This window comes from Nothoprocta perdicaria, unplaced genomic scaffold (genome assembly GCF_003342845.1).
Source record: "Nothoprocta perdicaria isolate Ctin4 unplaced genomic scaffold, notPer1 scaffold_234, whole genome shotgun sequence".
NCBI classification, from domain to species: Eukaryota; Metazoa; Chordata; class Aves; order Tinamiformes; family Tinamidae; genus Nothoprocta; species Nothoprocta perdicaria.
Genome location: NW_020455460.1, coordinates 305,961 through 319,599, shown reverse-complemented (window position 1 = coordinate 319,599; position 13,639 = coordinate 305,961). Strand labels below are relative to the sequence as shown.

Below are 13,639 nucleotides of genomic sequence, written 5' to 3'. Positions count from 1 at the left end.
CTACTAGCAATACAGTCTGGCAAATGAAATTTCAAACGTGCTAAGTTAGAGAGTAATTCCAACAAAAAGTCACAGCAGGTCATTAAAACGCCCCTTAATTGTCTCTAGATCATACTCCGTTATCCTTCAACAACCTTCCTGGCATGCTGAGATTTTAAATCTCTCCTGACTGATGGAAGAACCGAGAGCAGAATTGAAGTGTGATTGTCACATACCGGGTCTGAACGCCAAAGGTCAGAACAGCTTACTGGTATGCTGGCCCACTGTTCCAAATTTTATATCTTTTCTGTCCCTTGGTTATTGCCCGACATGATTTAACAACTTTAATTCCTTATTTAATGATGTCAAAGGTTTTTAGGAAATTGACTGTATTTCACCAACAATATATTTCTTCTTGATTACAGAGTGGTTAAAATGATTTTAAACCAAGACAGCAAAATAAAGCAGTAATAAAATCAATAAAAGGTGCTTAAAACATTCCTTCTATTAGGTAATGGCATTTAAAATATCCGTAGCTTGTAATGGCACTTAGGATATGCCCAAAAATCAATGAGCTAAATTACTTATTGAACTAGTTAATTTGAACATTGAGTTTTATATGTATATTGATAAAACACGCTACAGAATAGCGGCTGTGTTTGAATTTCATGGTCAGATGTCTCCCTCTGCAGGTAAAAATCCTCTACTACTTCCACCAGGAATAAAAAATAAATAAAAAAACTAACATTAAGAGGTGTAATCTCTAAAAACTCCACAAGAGGTCGCCGATTCTTGTAAAGTTTGTAAGTGGCAGCAGGTTTCAGCAGGAGCAGCACTTCCGAACCTTTAGATTTCACCCAAAATACTGACATTTGGTGAGAGCTGAGAAACAGGCGAGAATACACAGCATCACATAGGGAAAGCGTAGAGAACAGGGGACCCCACAACGCTGCGGACCTCCGGGAATACGCACGGCATTTTGCTAGTGCTTTCTCCCCAGCATCGCCCCCGAGCAGGCCCGGGGTCCCCATCCTCCTGCTAACGGGCAAGCCCCGTGGCCACCACTGGCCGCCCCGCGCCTGACGCCGCTTCCTCGGCTGCTCCATCGCCCCTGGACAGCCCACCCGCGCACCGCGCTGTTCTGCCTGCAAAACGGGACAAACTACCCCACTCCGCAGGGAGCTGCCGCTCCCGGCCCCCGCGGCGGCCCCTCCCCATTCCCGTGGCGTTTATCGCTACGGAACCGCGCATCCCCGAGCGATCCTAAGGAAGGGAGGCAGGGGAGTGTCGCCGGGGCTGTGACACGTAGCCGCTGTGGCGGCAGGGCCGCGCCGAGCCCCCACACCGAGCGGCCCCGCTCGGCCGCTCCTCCCGGGGGGCGGGAAGGGAGAGGCCGCCCGGTGAGCGCGGGCCAGGGCCAGGGCTGAGGGGACGAGCCCGCTGCAGGCCGCGGCTGGGCACGGGCCCGCCCGCCTCCCTGCGCAGCGCCTCTCTTCGCCTCTCCTCTCCTCACCTCCGGGCGCCGCCACCTCACTTCCTCAAGATGGCGCCGCGTCACCGACAGAATACCCCTTCTCAAGATGGCGGCGACCTCGCCAAGATGGTGCCCGATTTCCCGCTTCCGCTGGTGACCTCACCAAGATGGCGCCAGCCGAGCGCCGCGCCTCCCGCTTCCGGCGGCGACCTCACTAAGATGGTGTCCCGCAGGCGCCGCCCCCTGCGCGGGGCAGGCTGGGAGCGCGGCGGCGGCGGAGGCGGCGGGGAGCGGCGGGCGCGGGGCCTGGCAGCGCGGAGCGGAGCGGAGCGGCCGGGCCGGCGGCGACGGGACGGGCCGGGCGGGGCCGGCAGGCGCCATGCCCGAGCTGGCGGTGGAGCGCGTCGTGGTGCACCCGCTGGTGCTGCTCAGCGTCGTCGACCACTTCAACCGGTGAGGCGGCGCGCTGAGTCACGGCGCGGCCTGCGGGAGCCCCGGCGCGCCGGGCCTGGCGCCGCGCGGGCCGCCGTGGCAGCAGCTAACGGTGCGGCGTCTCTCCGCGCAGCATCGGCAAGGTGGGCAACCAGAAGCGCGTGGTCGGCGTCCTGCTCGGCTCCTGGCAGAAGAAGATCCTCGACGTGTCCAACAGCTTCGCGGGTGAGTCCGGCCCGCGCCCGCCGCCCGCCGCGCCGCAAGGAGCCCGCGAGGGCGAAGCGGGCAGCCCTGCTGGCAGCCAGCCCGCCTCGGAGCGCCGGCTCCCGGGCCGAGCGGCGGCGAGGCCGGGGCGGCCCGTGGCGGCCGTGCCGTGGGGCTGGGCGTGGGGGCCGCGGCGCCCGGCCCTGCCGGCTTGCCCAGGGCCTCGCTGTCCCGACTCCCGTTTTGGAAGCAGGATTTTTCCTTTAAGCGCGGTGTTGGTTGTTCCCAGATCTGAAGCTCTGCTCTCTCATGCTCTTTAACTGGTGAAGTAACCGCCCCTTTGCTAACGTTCAATAAGTGTCAGGTTATGCGAGTTATCACATGTTTGTGCACACCAATCTTGCATGAATTTGTACCGGAGGGTTTTTTCTCTGATGCTTTGTGTTGTCCACCAAGGAAAACACCTTTTAAATGCTTTGTGTTTCTTTGCTTCGTTCTAAGATAATTCAGTTGTAATGAGAAAGCCTCTGTAAGAGAGAACTGACCAGCGCGGCAGCTTAGTCTGTGCAACACGATGCTGCGGGACAGTTTAAGCCGATTTAAATCCAGTCTCCTCTAGCAGCCAAAAGTATTCTAAAATATGGGCTTTCTTTGAATGTTTATGGGCTAGAAAATGATTTCTCAAATACTGATACTTTTATTTTCAGTACCTTTTGATGAAGACGATAAGGATGACACAGTGTGGTTTCTAGACCATGACTACCTGGAGAACATGTATGGAATGTTCAAGAAAGTCAATGGTACGTTTGGGGTATCTTGGAACAATGCACATGTTCTGAGAGAAAACTTTCAAGAGCACAAGTGTATGAGAGAGAGAATTCACAGTAAGGTGGGAAATGAGCAGCTCTTCTAAGAAGCCAATTCTTGCTCATTCCTTGCATGGATTCAGTTTGCGTTTCTAGTATTTTTTTCATGGTGTAATTTGTGCAAATAATTTCTGTTCTTAACACATTCATATACATCCCATTAGTTTTCCCAGATGATTATTTCTACAGAAACTTAAAATCTTTCTCACGCATAGCCCTTTCTATGCAGATGTGTCCTGAAATTACTTCTGTGCAAATGCAGAAATTACATATTTCCCCTTGAAATAATAATAATTCCATTTACATTCTGGTACTGTTTTTAAAAATTGTCTTCACTATTTATTTTGAGACTTTGGAGGTGAATGTTAAGCTCTGAAAGGACTGTTTCTAGAATTCTTGTATTTATGTGTATTGAACTTTCGAGCTGACAGATCATATTATCTGCAAAATTGTATAAATTATATGAAATATTGTAACTTAACTAAAGATACTACAAATATAGCTATATGTGCAAAGTCAGAATGGTAACGCATCTTTGTCACTAGACATGTCATTATCTTGCCTACACAGATGGATTTTTTTCCCCTGTTTTTCGCTCCTTCTTCCAAAGACATCCTAGATCTGCTAATTCAGTCTCTGTGTAAACCTTTCTGCTGTTCTGCTGTACAATTTTGATTTGGAATCCTTTCTGGTTTTGCTCAGCTAGAGAAAGAATAGTCGGATGGTACCACACGGGCCCTAAACTACACAAGAATGACATTGCCATTAATGAACTGATGAAGAGATACTGTCCGAACTCGGTAAGTGTCAAACCTGTGGCTTTTCTTTTTTTCTTATATGAGATGCCTGGGATTCCTTAACCTCTCCTGTAGTTATTAGCGATACACAGTGTTTAACACTGGTACTGGTAAAGTGATCGAGGAACTCTGATCACAGTCTTTTGAAGTAGTTAGTAAGTAGGTAGATATCTTCTTTTCTATGCTTCAGACCCTGCTTGAACAGAGGAGTTGGACTAGATGATCTATAGAAGTCTCTTCCAACCTCAACCATTCTGTGGTTCTGTGATTTTTGTTCTAGATCTTGAAAAATATGTGTTTTTCTGAAATATATACTTTTTTCCATAAGGTATTGGTGATTATAGATGTGAAACCAAAGGACCTGGGGCTGCCCACAGAAGCTTATATTTCTGTTGAAGAAGTACATGATGTAAGTATTTAACATGCCTTGTAGTCATTTCCTAGGAAAAAGACTTATGTTAAAAGGGTTGCCTTATTTTCTGAGAGGTGCACATCCCATGGCATCTAACTGCTTTTGATTTTATAGAGGATATTGTGAATGAGGACCTGTGAACTGTGAGTTTAAATCCCCAAATGAATGTAAGTCTGCGTGACTGAATCTTTCATCCATCAATACTCTTGAAGGAAGAGCTGTGTTCTATGTGCTCCTTCTCTGGAGGTCTTCCAAACGCACCTGGATGCCACCCTGTGCCACATGCTCTAGGGGTCCCTGCTGGAGCAGGGGGATTGGGCTAGATGATCTTGAGAGATCTCTTCCAACCTCAACCATTGTGGGATTCTATGGTTTGAGCTAAGGAATTCCACAGCCTCAGCTGCTGTTGTGCTCCAGGTGCTCTTGCCTGTTTCCATTGTGTCTGCAGCCAGCAAAACGCCAGCTCAGAGTGTTTCTGACGTGTCGCTGGTGCCGGTCACCCTGCTGGCAGAAGCCTTTCAAGTGGCTGTGCTGACTCGTTTGTTTGCCAGCTACTGCTGAGTCAGGAGGTCAGACAAAAGCAGTGCTTGTTCATCACTCGCAACCATGGTGCGCACAGGCACTGTCAAGTACTTGGTCGGCTTTAGCTTTTCTTTCACAGTTGTATGGGGTTTTTATGCATTCTGGAGATCTGTAAAGGAGTTTGAGTCTCCTGCTTGTCTGAGGCCCTGCTACGGAGAAACTGCTGTTCCCAGTGTTACAGTCCTGCAGGTGAAGGAGCTGTTCTTAGTTCTGGGAATTCACAGAAGTCTCAGTAGTGCTTTCTGTTTATGACAGTACACTGGTCCAAATAAGGGTTTGGAAAATACATGGGTAAAACTCATCCTCAGTAATTCAGCTTTTAAATCCCTTAAATTGCTTCCTTAATCTCTGTGGTGTAAATTGTCATTGTAATGATATTGCTCCATATTTTTATTTATTTCTGGAACTCTGTGTGTGCTTCTAATTAGCTGGGAGTGAGTATCAGCATGACAAAAGGTATCTCATAATATAATAAAGTCATGTCAGGAAAGTATCATGACATTTAGCAGGGTTTTCCAGAGTCTATCCACCCGCACAGAAACCTGCAAAAACACCAGCAACCAGTGATAAGTGGTAGTGCCAGCTAAACAGAGGAAAATCTCAACCTGGAGTCTTTTCTGATTTCTTGTGGACTATATATAACTGGTTTGCTAGACTCACTAACATGGTTTCTAACAAGTTCCTATCTAAAATGTTGTGTGTTTAAAAGCCATTGTGGCACTTAAACTTGTTTCCTTACTTGTGTACTTCAGTCCCCTGATATTCTGCTTTTTTTTTTTTTTTTTTTCTGTATTTTCTGCCTCTTGCGGATCCTGTCCTGCAAGTCAGGGTGTCAGGGAACCTTAGCTTTCCCACTGTTGAGCAGCGCCTGTAGTTCGCAGGTGCGACGCCTGGTTCCATGGGTTCGTGTGTTCCGGCTGTTGGCTCGTGCCTAACCTTGCCTCTCGGTTCTCGCCCCTCGCAGGATGGCACTCCGACCTCCAAGACGTTCGAACACGTCACCAGTGAGATTGGAGCAGAAGAGGCCGAGGAAGTCGGTGTAGAACACTTGTTACGGTAAATGTTTTTATTAAAAGGAAAACTTTCTTATAAAGTTAGCATAGCGGTGAACAGGATCCATCTGGCATCATCCAGTGCCAGCTTCCTGGAGGAAAATCAGGTCATTTGAAATATGCTACTTAAATTTTAAAAGAGAATTAATTTAGCAGTCTTGCGATCATACTCGATCATTGCTGGTGAAATGTGTGTTTGCTTACTGAAATTTCATCAGATGATAAAATTGCAATTAATCTGTGTCAAAGCTTCAGCAGATTGCATTGCTTGGGCCTGCTCCAAGCCACTGTACATCTCTCAGAGCAGTAATAAATGAAGTATTGCAGTTATATCAGCGGTAGCTAACATTAGCAAAGATTTCCTGTCCAGAAAAAGAGTAGTCACCTTGTACGAACTGCACAGCTGTTTCACCTGGCAAAAATTCTGGTGTTTTATTTCTCTCCATCATACTGGTATTACTATTATTCCAAAGAGAACCCATGCACGCAACAGCACACAACAAAACAGTGACCTAGTAGGTCTGCTTTCTGAGTGCACAAATGGAAATCAGTTTGTTCTCAGTCTTTGACTTGAAGCATTCAGTTTAATTGCACCTCATTTGTGCTTCAAATAGTAGCTCTGTTTTTAAGCTGGAAAAAAAGCTGTTAATGAATGTGCAAAGTGACATTCCATGGCTGATTGTTTCTGTCGTTGGATGTTTCAGAGACATCAAGGATACAACAGTGGGCACCCTGTCCCAGCGGATCACAAATCAGGTCCACGGTTTGAAGGGACTGAACTCCAAGCTTCTGGACATCAGGAGCTACTTAGAGAAAGTAGCCATGGGCAAGCTGCCCATCAACCACCAGATCATCTACCACCTCCAGGATGTCTTCAACCTGCTACCAGATGTCAACCTGCAAGAGTTTGTCAAGGCCTTTTACCTGAAGACCAACGACCAGATGGTGGTAGTTTATCTGGCATCTCTCATCCGTTCTGTGGTTGCCCTGCACAACCTCATTAACAACAAGATTGCAAATAGGGATGCAGAGAAGAAAGAAGGACAGGAAAAAGAAGAAAGCAAAAAGGAGAGGAAAGATGAGAAGGAAAAAGAAAAGGAGAAGAGTGATGTTAAGAAAGAAGAGAAAAAAGAGAAAAAGTGAAATGTAGGGATTTTTTTATTTGTAAATTAAAAATCTTGTAAACTAATCACTGGTCTGGATTGTTTTTCCTTGTTGAAACGATCCAAGTGCTTTGCTTGCCCCTATTTTTGGTACTTCATTTGTGAGCTCATGATGGATGGCTCTGTACACGGCATACAGCCTTCCTCGAGCAGTGTGATCCTTGTACTGAACAAGAAAGGAGTAAAAGCAGGATGAATTTTTTAATAATAATAATTATTACTATTAATTCAGTGCTGTGTTCTTCCTCCCTAACCCTAGTGGTCTTCTCATTCTTCTGGGGTGGAGGCCAACAGCTGAACAAGGGAGTGCTACTGCAGAGTGTGTTAAATGTCAGGCCTTGTGTTACCTGTCCTGGAGTTTTCACTGCTGTAGGAGATCTGCTTTTGTTGCTATCCCTTTTTGAGCCAAGAAAGCTCCAAAGGGCCCTAGAAGCACTCGGGAGCGCTGCAGCGGAGGGATGGTGCTACTGTTGCTCTTCCTTCCAGCGAGGTGCAGTTCCAGCTACTGTGCTTGGTGCCATCCTTTCTGCATCATCAGGGATGCAAACAGGTTGCTATTTTGTTATCTGACACGAAAAAGAAGAGAAAGGCAGGTAGAGCCTCTGCCCTGGGCAGGTGTGAGAGCAGGGGCAGGGATGGCTGGGTGTGCAGGGCACCGTGAGGCTGGGACGAGCCATGTCCTTCCCATCTGTGGGACCAGCCGTGTCCTTCCCGTGAGCGGGGTCTTTCCCCTGAGGCTCCCTCCTGTGGCCAGGCTGCAAGGTGGGTAGCTGGGGCTCCAGGAATAAATTCCCTTCAAGGAGTGGGGGGAGTCCCTCACCCTCCCCGCTCTGCTCGTCCAGGGAGGCCCCTTCTGCCGTGGGGGCCCCCAGGGGCTCTTGGCACTGAGCCCAGGCTGGGCCTGGCTGAGGCTCCCGGGCATGGGGGTTAGTCCAGGGGGATGACAGGGCAGCCAAAGCTGCCACCCCCCCAAATCCATGAGCAGCAGAGGGGAAGAATAATAAATAAGTTGCAGGGTTGCAGCAGGGAGCCCCAGGCTCCAGCCCACCCAGCACCCCAGGCCTTGTCCCCTCCACAGGGCACCAGGCGCTGCCTGCCCCTACCCTGAGCTGTGTCCAACCCAGCACCCCAAAGCCCTGTCACCCTGCACACTGGAGCCACAGCAGGATCCCAGGGCCCTGCACCCCCCGGCAGCCTCCAACTGCTCCATCCCCACCCAGCACCTTTATCCTGACCCTGCTGCGCTGCATCCTGAGCATGCTGAGCTGCAGCTCTGCTCCAGCAGCCCCGAGCTGCATTCCCAGCACACTTGGGCCCCACTTCCCCCTTTTTGCAAAAGCACCGTGAGCCACATCCCATCCCAGCATCCCGAGCCTCCTCCATGGCACCACAAGCCCGGGTCCGTCCTGTGTGCAGGAGCCGGGCTCCGCATCCTCTCCATCCCTCCCACTTCCAGCAGCTCCACGGCTGCTCCCAGGGCTTGGCTCCTGCCATCCGTGGGGCCAGAGGCTGCTGCTGCTGCCTGGGGGCCTCCTGCACCCGCCCCCCCCCCCAGCACAGCCCCCCGGCCCAGCCCGCGCCGCAGCCCCGGGACGCCGAGCGCAGCAGCCGCTTGTCCTTTATTGCACGAGCCGGAGGCAGCACCGAGGCGGGAGGGAGCGGTACAAAACGCTGCGGGCACTGCAGCCAGCGCCTCGGCCCTGTACAGGGCTGTCCCACGGGCGCATCCCGCACACAGACAGCGGCGGCAGGACCCGGAGCCAGTCCCCAGCCCCGGGGGGGACCGAGCGGCCCCGCACAGTCCCCAGCACAGGCTGCCCCTAGGCACAGCCCTGGGGGGGGCTGCAAAGGGGACAGGTCCTGCTCCCCTTCTCCCTCCCAGCGGTGCTGATCCCAAAGAGCAAAAATATCTAGGCAAATAAAAACTGGTACTTAAAACTGATCACAGCTGAAATGCACCGAGGAAGAGCCCGGGCCGAGTCCAGCGTCAGGCGCTCCTGGCAAAGCTGCTGCTCTGGCCCCAGTGCAGAAGTCAGGGCAGGCACCGGGCCTGGGGCCCCCCCAGCTGTTCCTCCAAGCCGCTCGCCGAGGGCTGGGGCCCAGGGACAGCGCAGGGAGGGGGAAACAGACTGCAGCAAACCAGCCTAGGTTGGGCTCCAATGTCTCAGTTGCTGGTTGTTACCCAGAGCCCATTTACGGCCGGTCGCTGGGGGGTAGGACAGCTGCTGCCCCACTCCTGCAGCGCTTCCCGCCCTGCTCCAGGCAGGAAGGACGCGCTCCCTGTGCATGGATCAGCCCAGGTTAGGTGAGGGTCCAGGGTTGTGCCAGAGGCAGCCAAAGCAATGCCCTGTGATCCCCCCTTTCCCACCTCCCAGTCCCCCTCTCCCCATCCTGCCCTGGAGGTGCAGGGAGCGGTGGAGGCGTTTTCCCAGCCTGCGAGCTCATGGCGGAGGGGACGGCCCGACACACTCCAAGGCCTCTCCGGGCCAGGCGCAGCCTGAGCTGCCAGGGAAGCAGCGGGGCCATCACTCCTGGCCAAAGCCCTCTGTCTCCTCGATGGCGTAGAGCAACTTCTCCTTCAGCTGCTCGTAGCTCTTGTAGGGTGGGAGATCCAGGCGGTTAAAGCTGGGGAGACAGCGAGGCCGTGAGATCCTCGCTGGGATGGGGGTCCCGCTGCCAGGGTCCCCTGCACCCAGAGGCTCCGGCTGCCGGAGGCTGCTCCGGGACTGCGGCCGGGGGCGCCGGCGCGAGGCCGGGGCCGCTCGGGCCAGCAGGACGGGGCAGACGGCACCGGCCACAGGGCAGAGCACTCACCAGGTGTGGCTCCGCGGCAGCCACGTCTCCTTGCCGACCTTGTCGATGCAGAACTTCTGGGGGCCGTTGCTGCCTGCGAAGGGAGAGCGCGGAGCTCAGCCCAGGAGCGACCCGCGGCCCCCACAGGCACAAACTGCTATCGGAACTAACAGCGACTGCTCTGAGCCCTTCTGCACAGAGACGGCACCAAAAAGGGGGAAAAGCTGAAAAATCTGTTCACCCCATACTGTGATAACAGAGCGTCTTTGGAGCCCGACATTAAACAGCAAGTGCTCGAACGTGTTATCTGCAGATCAGCAGTGCTGAGCAAGCCCGTCCAAGAGTTTCAGAACTCGCTCAGGAACTCTGAGTCACAGAGGTTGCTTTTTAACAAATTGTGAATGCTGGAGAAGCTCCAGGGCCCTGGAAAAAAGCTGATGTGCCAATAAGAATAAACTGACAGGCTGGGCTCGTGGGTTAGCTTGACATCGATTCCAGGAAAACGATGGAAAGGCTGGTACAGAACCCAGGGAGCAGCAAATTACAGGACGGCAGCAGAGCAGCGCTGTGTGGTTTTCTGGAAAATGGGTTCCGTCACACAAAAATCAGAACAGACTCAAAATCCCATCCCATGCAAAAAAGACAAGAAAATGGGCTCACAACATGAACTGCAGGGACGTGAGGAATTTCTCTTAATGCTGTTCGATACTCAACTAAATCCCTGCACGTCCCTGCTTGCAGCTCGGACCTCCCAGCTACGCTGCTCCACAGGGTGGAAGCGCCTGGAGGGCCGGGGAGCCAGGAATACCCACCGATGAGCTCCGCGAAGCCTCCGACGGGCAGGCGGCAGGTCCCCGTCACGAACTGCAGCAGGCGGATCCGCTTCTCATTGTCCATTTCCTTGACCACCTGCAACAAGAGCGCGGGACTGAGGTGGGATCCCCTGCGGCCCCGAGCCCCCAGCCTGGCCCGCTGGGGGCTCGTCCCGGGCCGGGGACGCCGGGTGGTGCCCAGGCGGGTTAGGGCTCACCTGCCAGAACCACTGGATCTGCTTGCTGTTCTTGGTGTAGTGCCGGTAGATGGTGTTCTTCTGCCAGTCGCTCATGTCGATCTCCTGCATGCCGCACAGCATCAGCTGGGGACAGCGACGGCGGGTGACACAAGAGAACCGTGAGCCGGGGCCGCAGCTCAGGCTGCGCCCGGCCACTGTGTCCTGGCCAGGGCGCAGCGGTGCCGCCGCCCGGCCCGCGCCAGCCGCTCACCTCCAGCTCCTTCTCGTCGAAGTAGCGCAGCCACTCGAGCGGCACCACCTCGTTGAAGCCGTCCAGGAAGGCCTTGGTCTGCTCCTCCACGCCGCGCGTGAAGCGCCAGTCCGTGAGCAGCCTGGCGAGGGGCAGTGCGGTGGGCAGGGGCCGCGGGCCTGGCGGGAGCCGCCACCGCCAGCCCCAGCTCCTGCCATGGGAGGCCAGGGGACCACACAGGGGACACGGGGGGGTGAGAAGGGGAGACCTGCCCCCTGCAAGGGTTCCCCTCCATTCCCACCAGTGGGTTTCTCTTTCCCCTGCCAAAGCCACGAGCAGCACAAGGACACGTAAGTGGAGAGCACTGGGGACAGGGCAGTGGAGGGCGTTTGGGTGAGGGAGACAAGTGACATTCCCCGGCTGGAGCTCACTGGGAGCAGGAGCAAGAAGCTGGTAGCCCCCCGAGGCCAGAGAGCCCCGAGAGCTCCTCCTGCGGGCGCTGGCACCGGCCCAGGCAGCCACAGCCAGACCGCAGCGGTGCCGACTGCGCCAGCCCGCACTCGTCACAGGCCACGTAGCCCCAGGAAGCGGCCACGTCCCCAGCCCCACGTCTGTGCAGCGGGACTGCCCTGCGGCCGGTGACGGGGCACGGGGACCCGCACTCACATGATGTACTCCTCCTTGTTCTCCTCCGTCACCCGGATGCTCTCCCCGCCCTCCTTCAGCTCGTGGGTGGTCACCTTGCCCAGGATCTCCATGTCCTGGATGAAGTACAGCTCCAGGCCGCACTCCTCCAGGCTGTTCTCCCTGTGGGAGGACGCCGAGACTTTAGCGCTCCTGGGGGCGCGAGGCTCCAAGGAGAGGGCACCGTCTCCATGCGGGAGCCTCAGGGCCCGGGCCGGGGGGACACAGGCCACTGACTTGGTCCAGACAATGGAGTTGTAGAACTCGGGGTCGATGGATTCCAGGTCCTTCAGCGTGGGGCGCTTGTTCAGCATCCGCTTGTAGAAGGGCAGCGTGAAGCCCGTGTCGATGAACTTGCCGTGGTAGAGCGCCTGCGCAGGGCACACCCGTCACCCGGGGCCAGCGCCCACACAGCCCCGCACGAGGCAGGGTCGATGCCCCAGAGCAACACCCTGCCCACGGGGAATCGCTCGGCCGGCTCCTGCGAGCCCTCCAAGAGCCTCCCAGCTACCAAACAGCACCAGGAGGAAGGGGTCCTGCTGCCCTCCTCGGGCCAGGGCCCCTGCAGTTCTCGGGGGGAGCGGGGTGCACAGCCCCTTCCCTCCCCGCCGTGAATTCCACGGTGCTGCCCACTCCTCGCGCAGCTCGATTAAGAGCACTTGTTTAAACACAGCTCTGCTGCGGCTTCCCCGAATCCCTGGCTTCCAGGAGCCCCAGGGCAAAGGCAGCCAAAAATAATGCAGACGCTTGTCTAGAACGGCCCAGCGGTGAGTAATAGTCTGGGGTTTTATTGGTATCCTGCGAGGCGCGGGGCAGGGCAGGACAGGCGGGGACCCCCAGCGCGCACTGGCCTCCCGCACAGCCCCGAGGGGCCGGGGGCTGCCCCGGGCGCTGCTCGCTGTCCCCCAGCCCGTGGGCCCGGGGCGCCAGCCGCGGGCAGGGCGAGACGAGCGGGAGGAGCCGCTCTGGGGCGCGGGCAGCTGGAAAATCTCACACTGCCGGGTTATAAATAGTCCTCGAGGCTGCAGACCCGACAGCACCTGGGGCGGCAGCCAAGGACCTGCAGCCCTCCCTGCCGCACGGCCCGACGCGGGGAGCGCAGCTCCCCTCCCAGCCCCACTGCCAGCCCCTTCCCAGCCCCCGGGGCACCCCCGGCTCCAGCAGCACCCAGAAGGGCTCCAGGCAGCCAGGAGCAGGGCCCGGCCCCACAGAGCAGCCAGGGGCCCTGCCCACTGCCCGGCCCCAGCTCCCTCACGCCAAGGCTCCTGCCCCTACCATGGCGATGAAGCGGCCGATGAAGCGGAAGTAGGTGAGGTGGTCGGGGTTGATGGAGGAGGCAGGGTTGATCTGCAGGCAGTAGTTGTTCTTGCCGGCGTACTCGAAGAGGCAGTACATGGGGTTGAGCACCTCGTGGGACAGCAGGAAGAACCACTCCCTGCGGCAGGAGGAGGCCGGCGCGGTGCTGAGAGGCTCCCGCCACAAGGAGACGGGGCGCCCCAGCGAGGATGCCCGAGCACGTCCCTGACACGGCTGGGGTCGGCAGGGAGCCCTGAGACCCTCTAGCGCAAGCCCTGCTCGAGCAGGGTCACCTAGAGCGCGGTGCACAGGACCCTGCCCAGGCAGCCTTCGAACACCCCCAGGGACGGGGCTCCAGCTCTTCGGGCAGCCGGGCCCCGTGCTCGGCACCCTCACAGTCGGAGGATTTTTCCTCCTACTCAATGTCAGACGTCCCCCTGCAGCAGCCCGTACAGACCAAGCCCATCTCCTCCAGGTGCCGGGTTAATGTCTAGGGTTTGGGCTGAGCAAGGACAGCCACTGCCTCCTGCCATCCTCCTCCTGCGAATCCAGCGTGGTTACGGGGGCGCTGAGGGAGGGTGCGAGCGCAGCAGGGACCCCCCGTACCGGTACCACCCGCAGCCCACGCGCACCCCACGCTGCGCAGAGCCGCCCTGCGCTCTCC

The 13,639-nt window shown here is 55.8% G+C and overlaps 2 protein-coding genes across 2 annotated transcripts in view; one reads left to right on the top strand and one right to left on the bottom strand.

Annotated features, from left to right (window-relative positions):
• The first annotated feature begins 1,738 nt into the window (after positions 1–1,738).
• Positions 1,739–6,987, top strand: PSMD7 (proteasome 26S subunit, non-ATPase 7). Its single transcript, XM_026039587.1, has 7 exons — positions 1,739–1,906; positions 2,019–2,110; positions 2,797–2,889; positions 3,658–3,755; positions 4,081–4,161; positions 5,711–5,802; positions 6,503–6,987. Exons 1-7 carry the CDS (start codon positions 1,833–1,835, stop codon positions 6,939–6,941), a joined length of 969 nt encoding a protein of 322 aa, XP_025895372.1. The 5' UTR covers positions 1,739–1,832; the 3' UTR covers positions 6,942–6,987.
• Positions 6,988–8,861: 1,874 nt separating this feature from the next.
• Positions 8,862–13,639, bottom strand: part of WWP2 (WW domain containing E3 ubiquitin protein ligase 2) — a 34,953-nt gene continuing 30,175 nt past the window's right edge. The window contains exons 16-23 of the mRNA XM_026039585.1: positions 12,955–13,114; positions 11,917–12,050; positions 11,662–11,802; positions 11,017–11,137; positions 10,785–10,889; positions 10,567–10,663; positions 9,776–9,848; positions 8,862–9,586 (exon numbers count right to left, since the gene is read on the bottom strand). Of these exons, the coding sequence (XP_025895370.1) occupies positions 9,487–9,586; positions 9,776–9,848; positions 10,567–10,663; positions 10,785–10,889; positions 11,017–11,137; positions 11,662–11,802; positions 11,917–12,050; positions 12,955–13,114 (931 nt within the window). The 3' untranslated portion in view covers positions 8,862–9,486. The remainder of the gene's footprint in view (positions 9,587–9,775; positions 9,849–10,566; positions 10,664–10,784; positions 10,890–11,016; positions 11,138–11,661; positions 11,803–11,916; positions 12,051–12,954; positions 13,115–13,639) is intronic.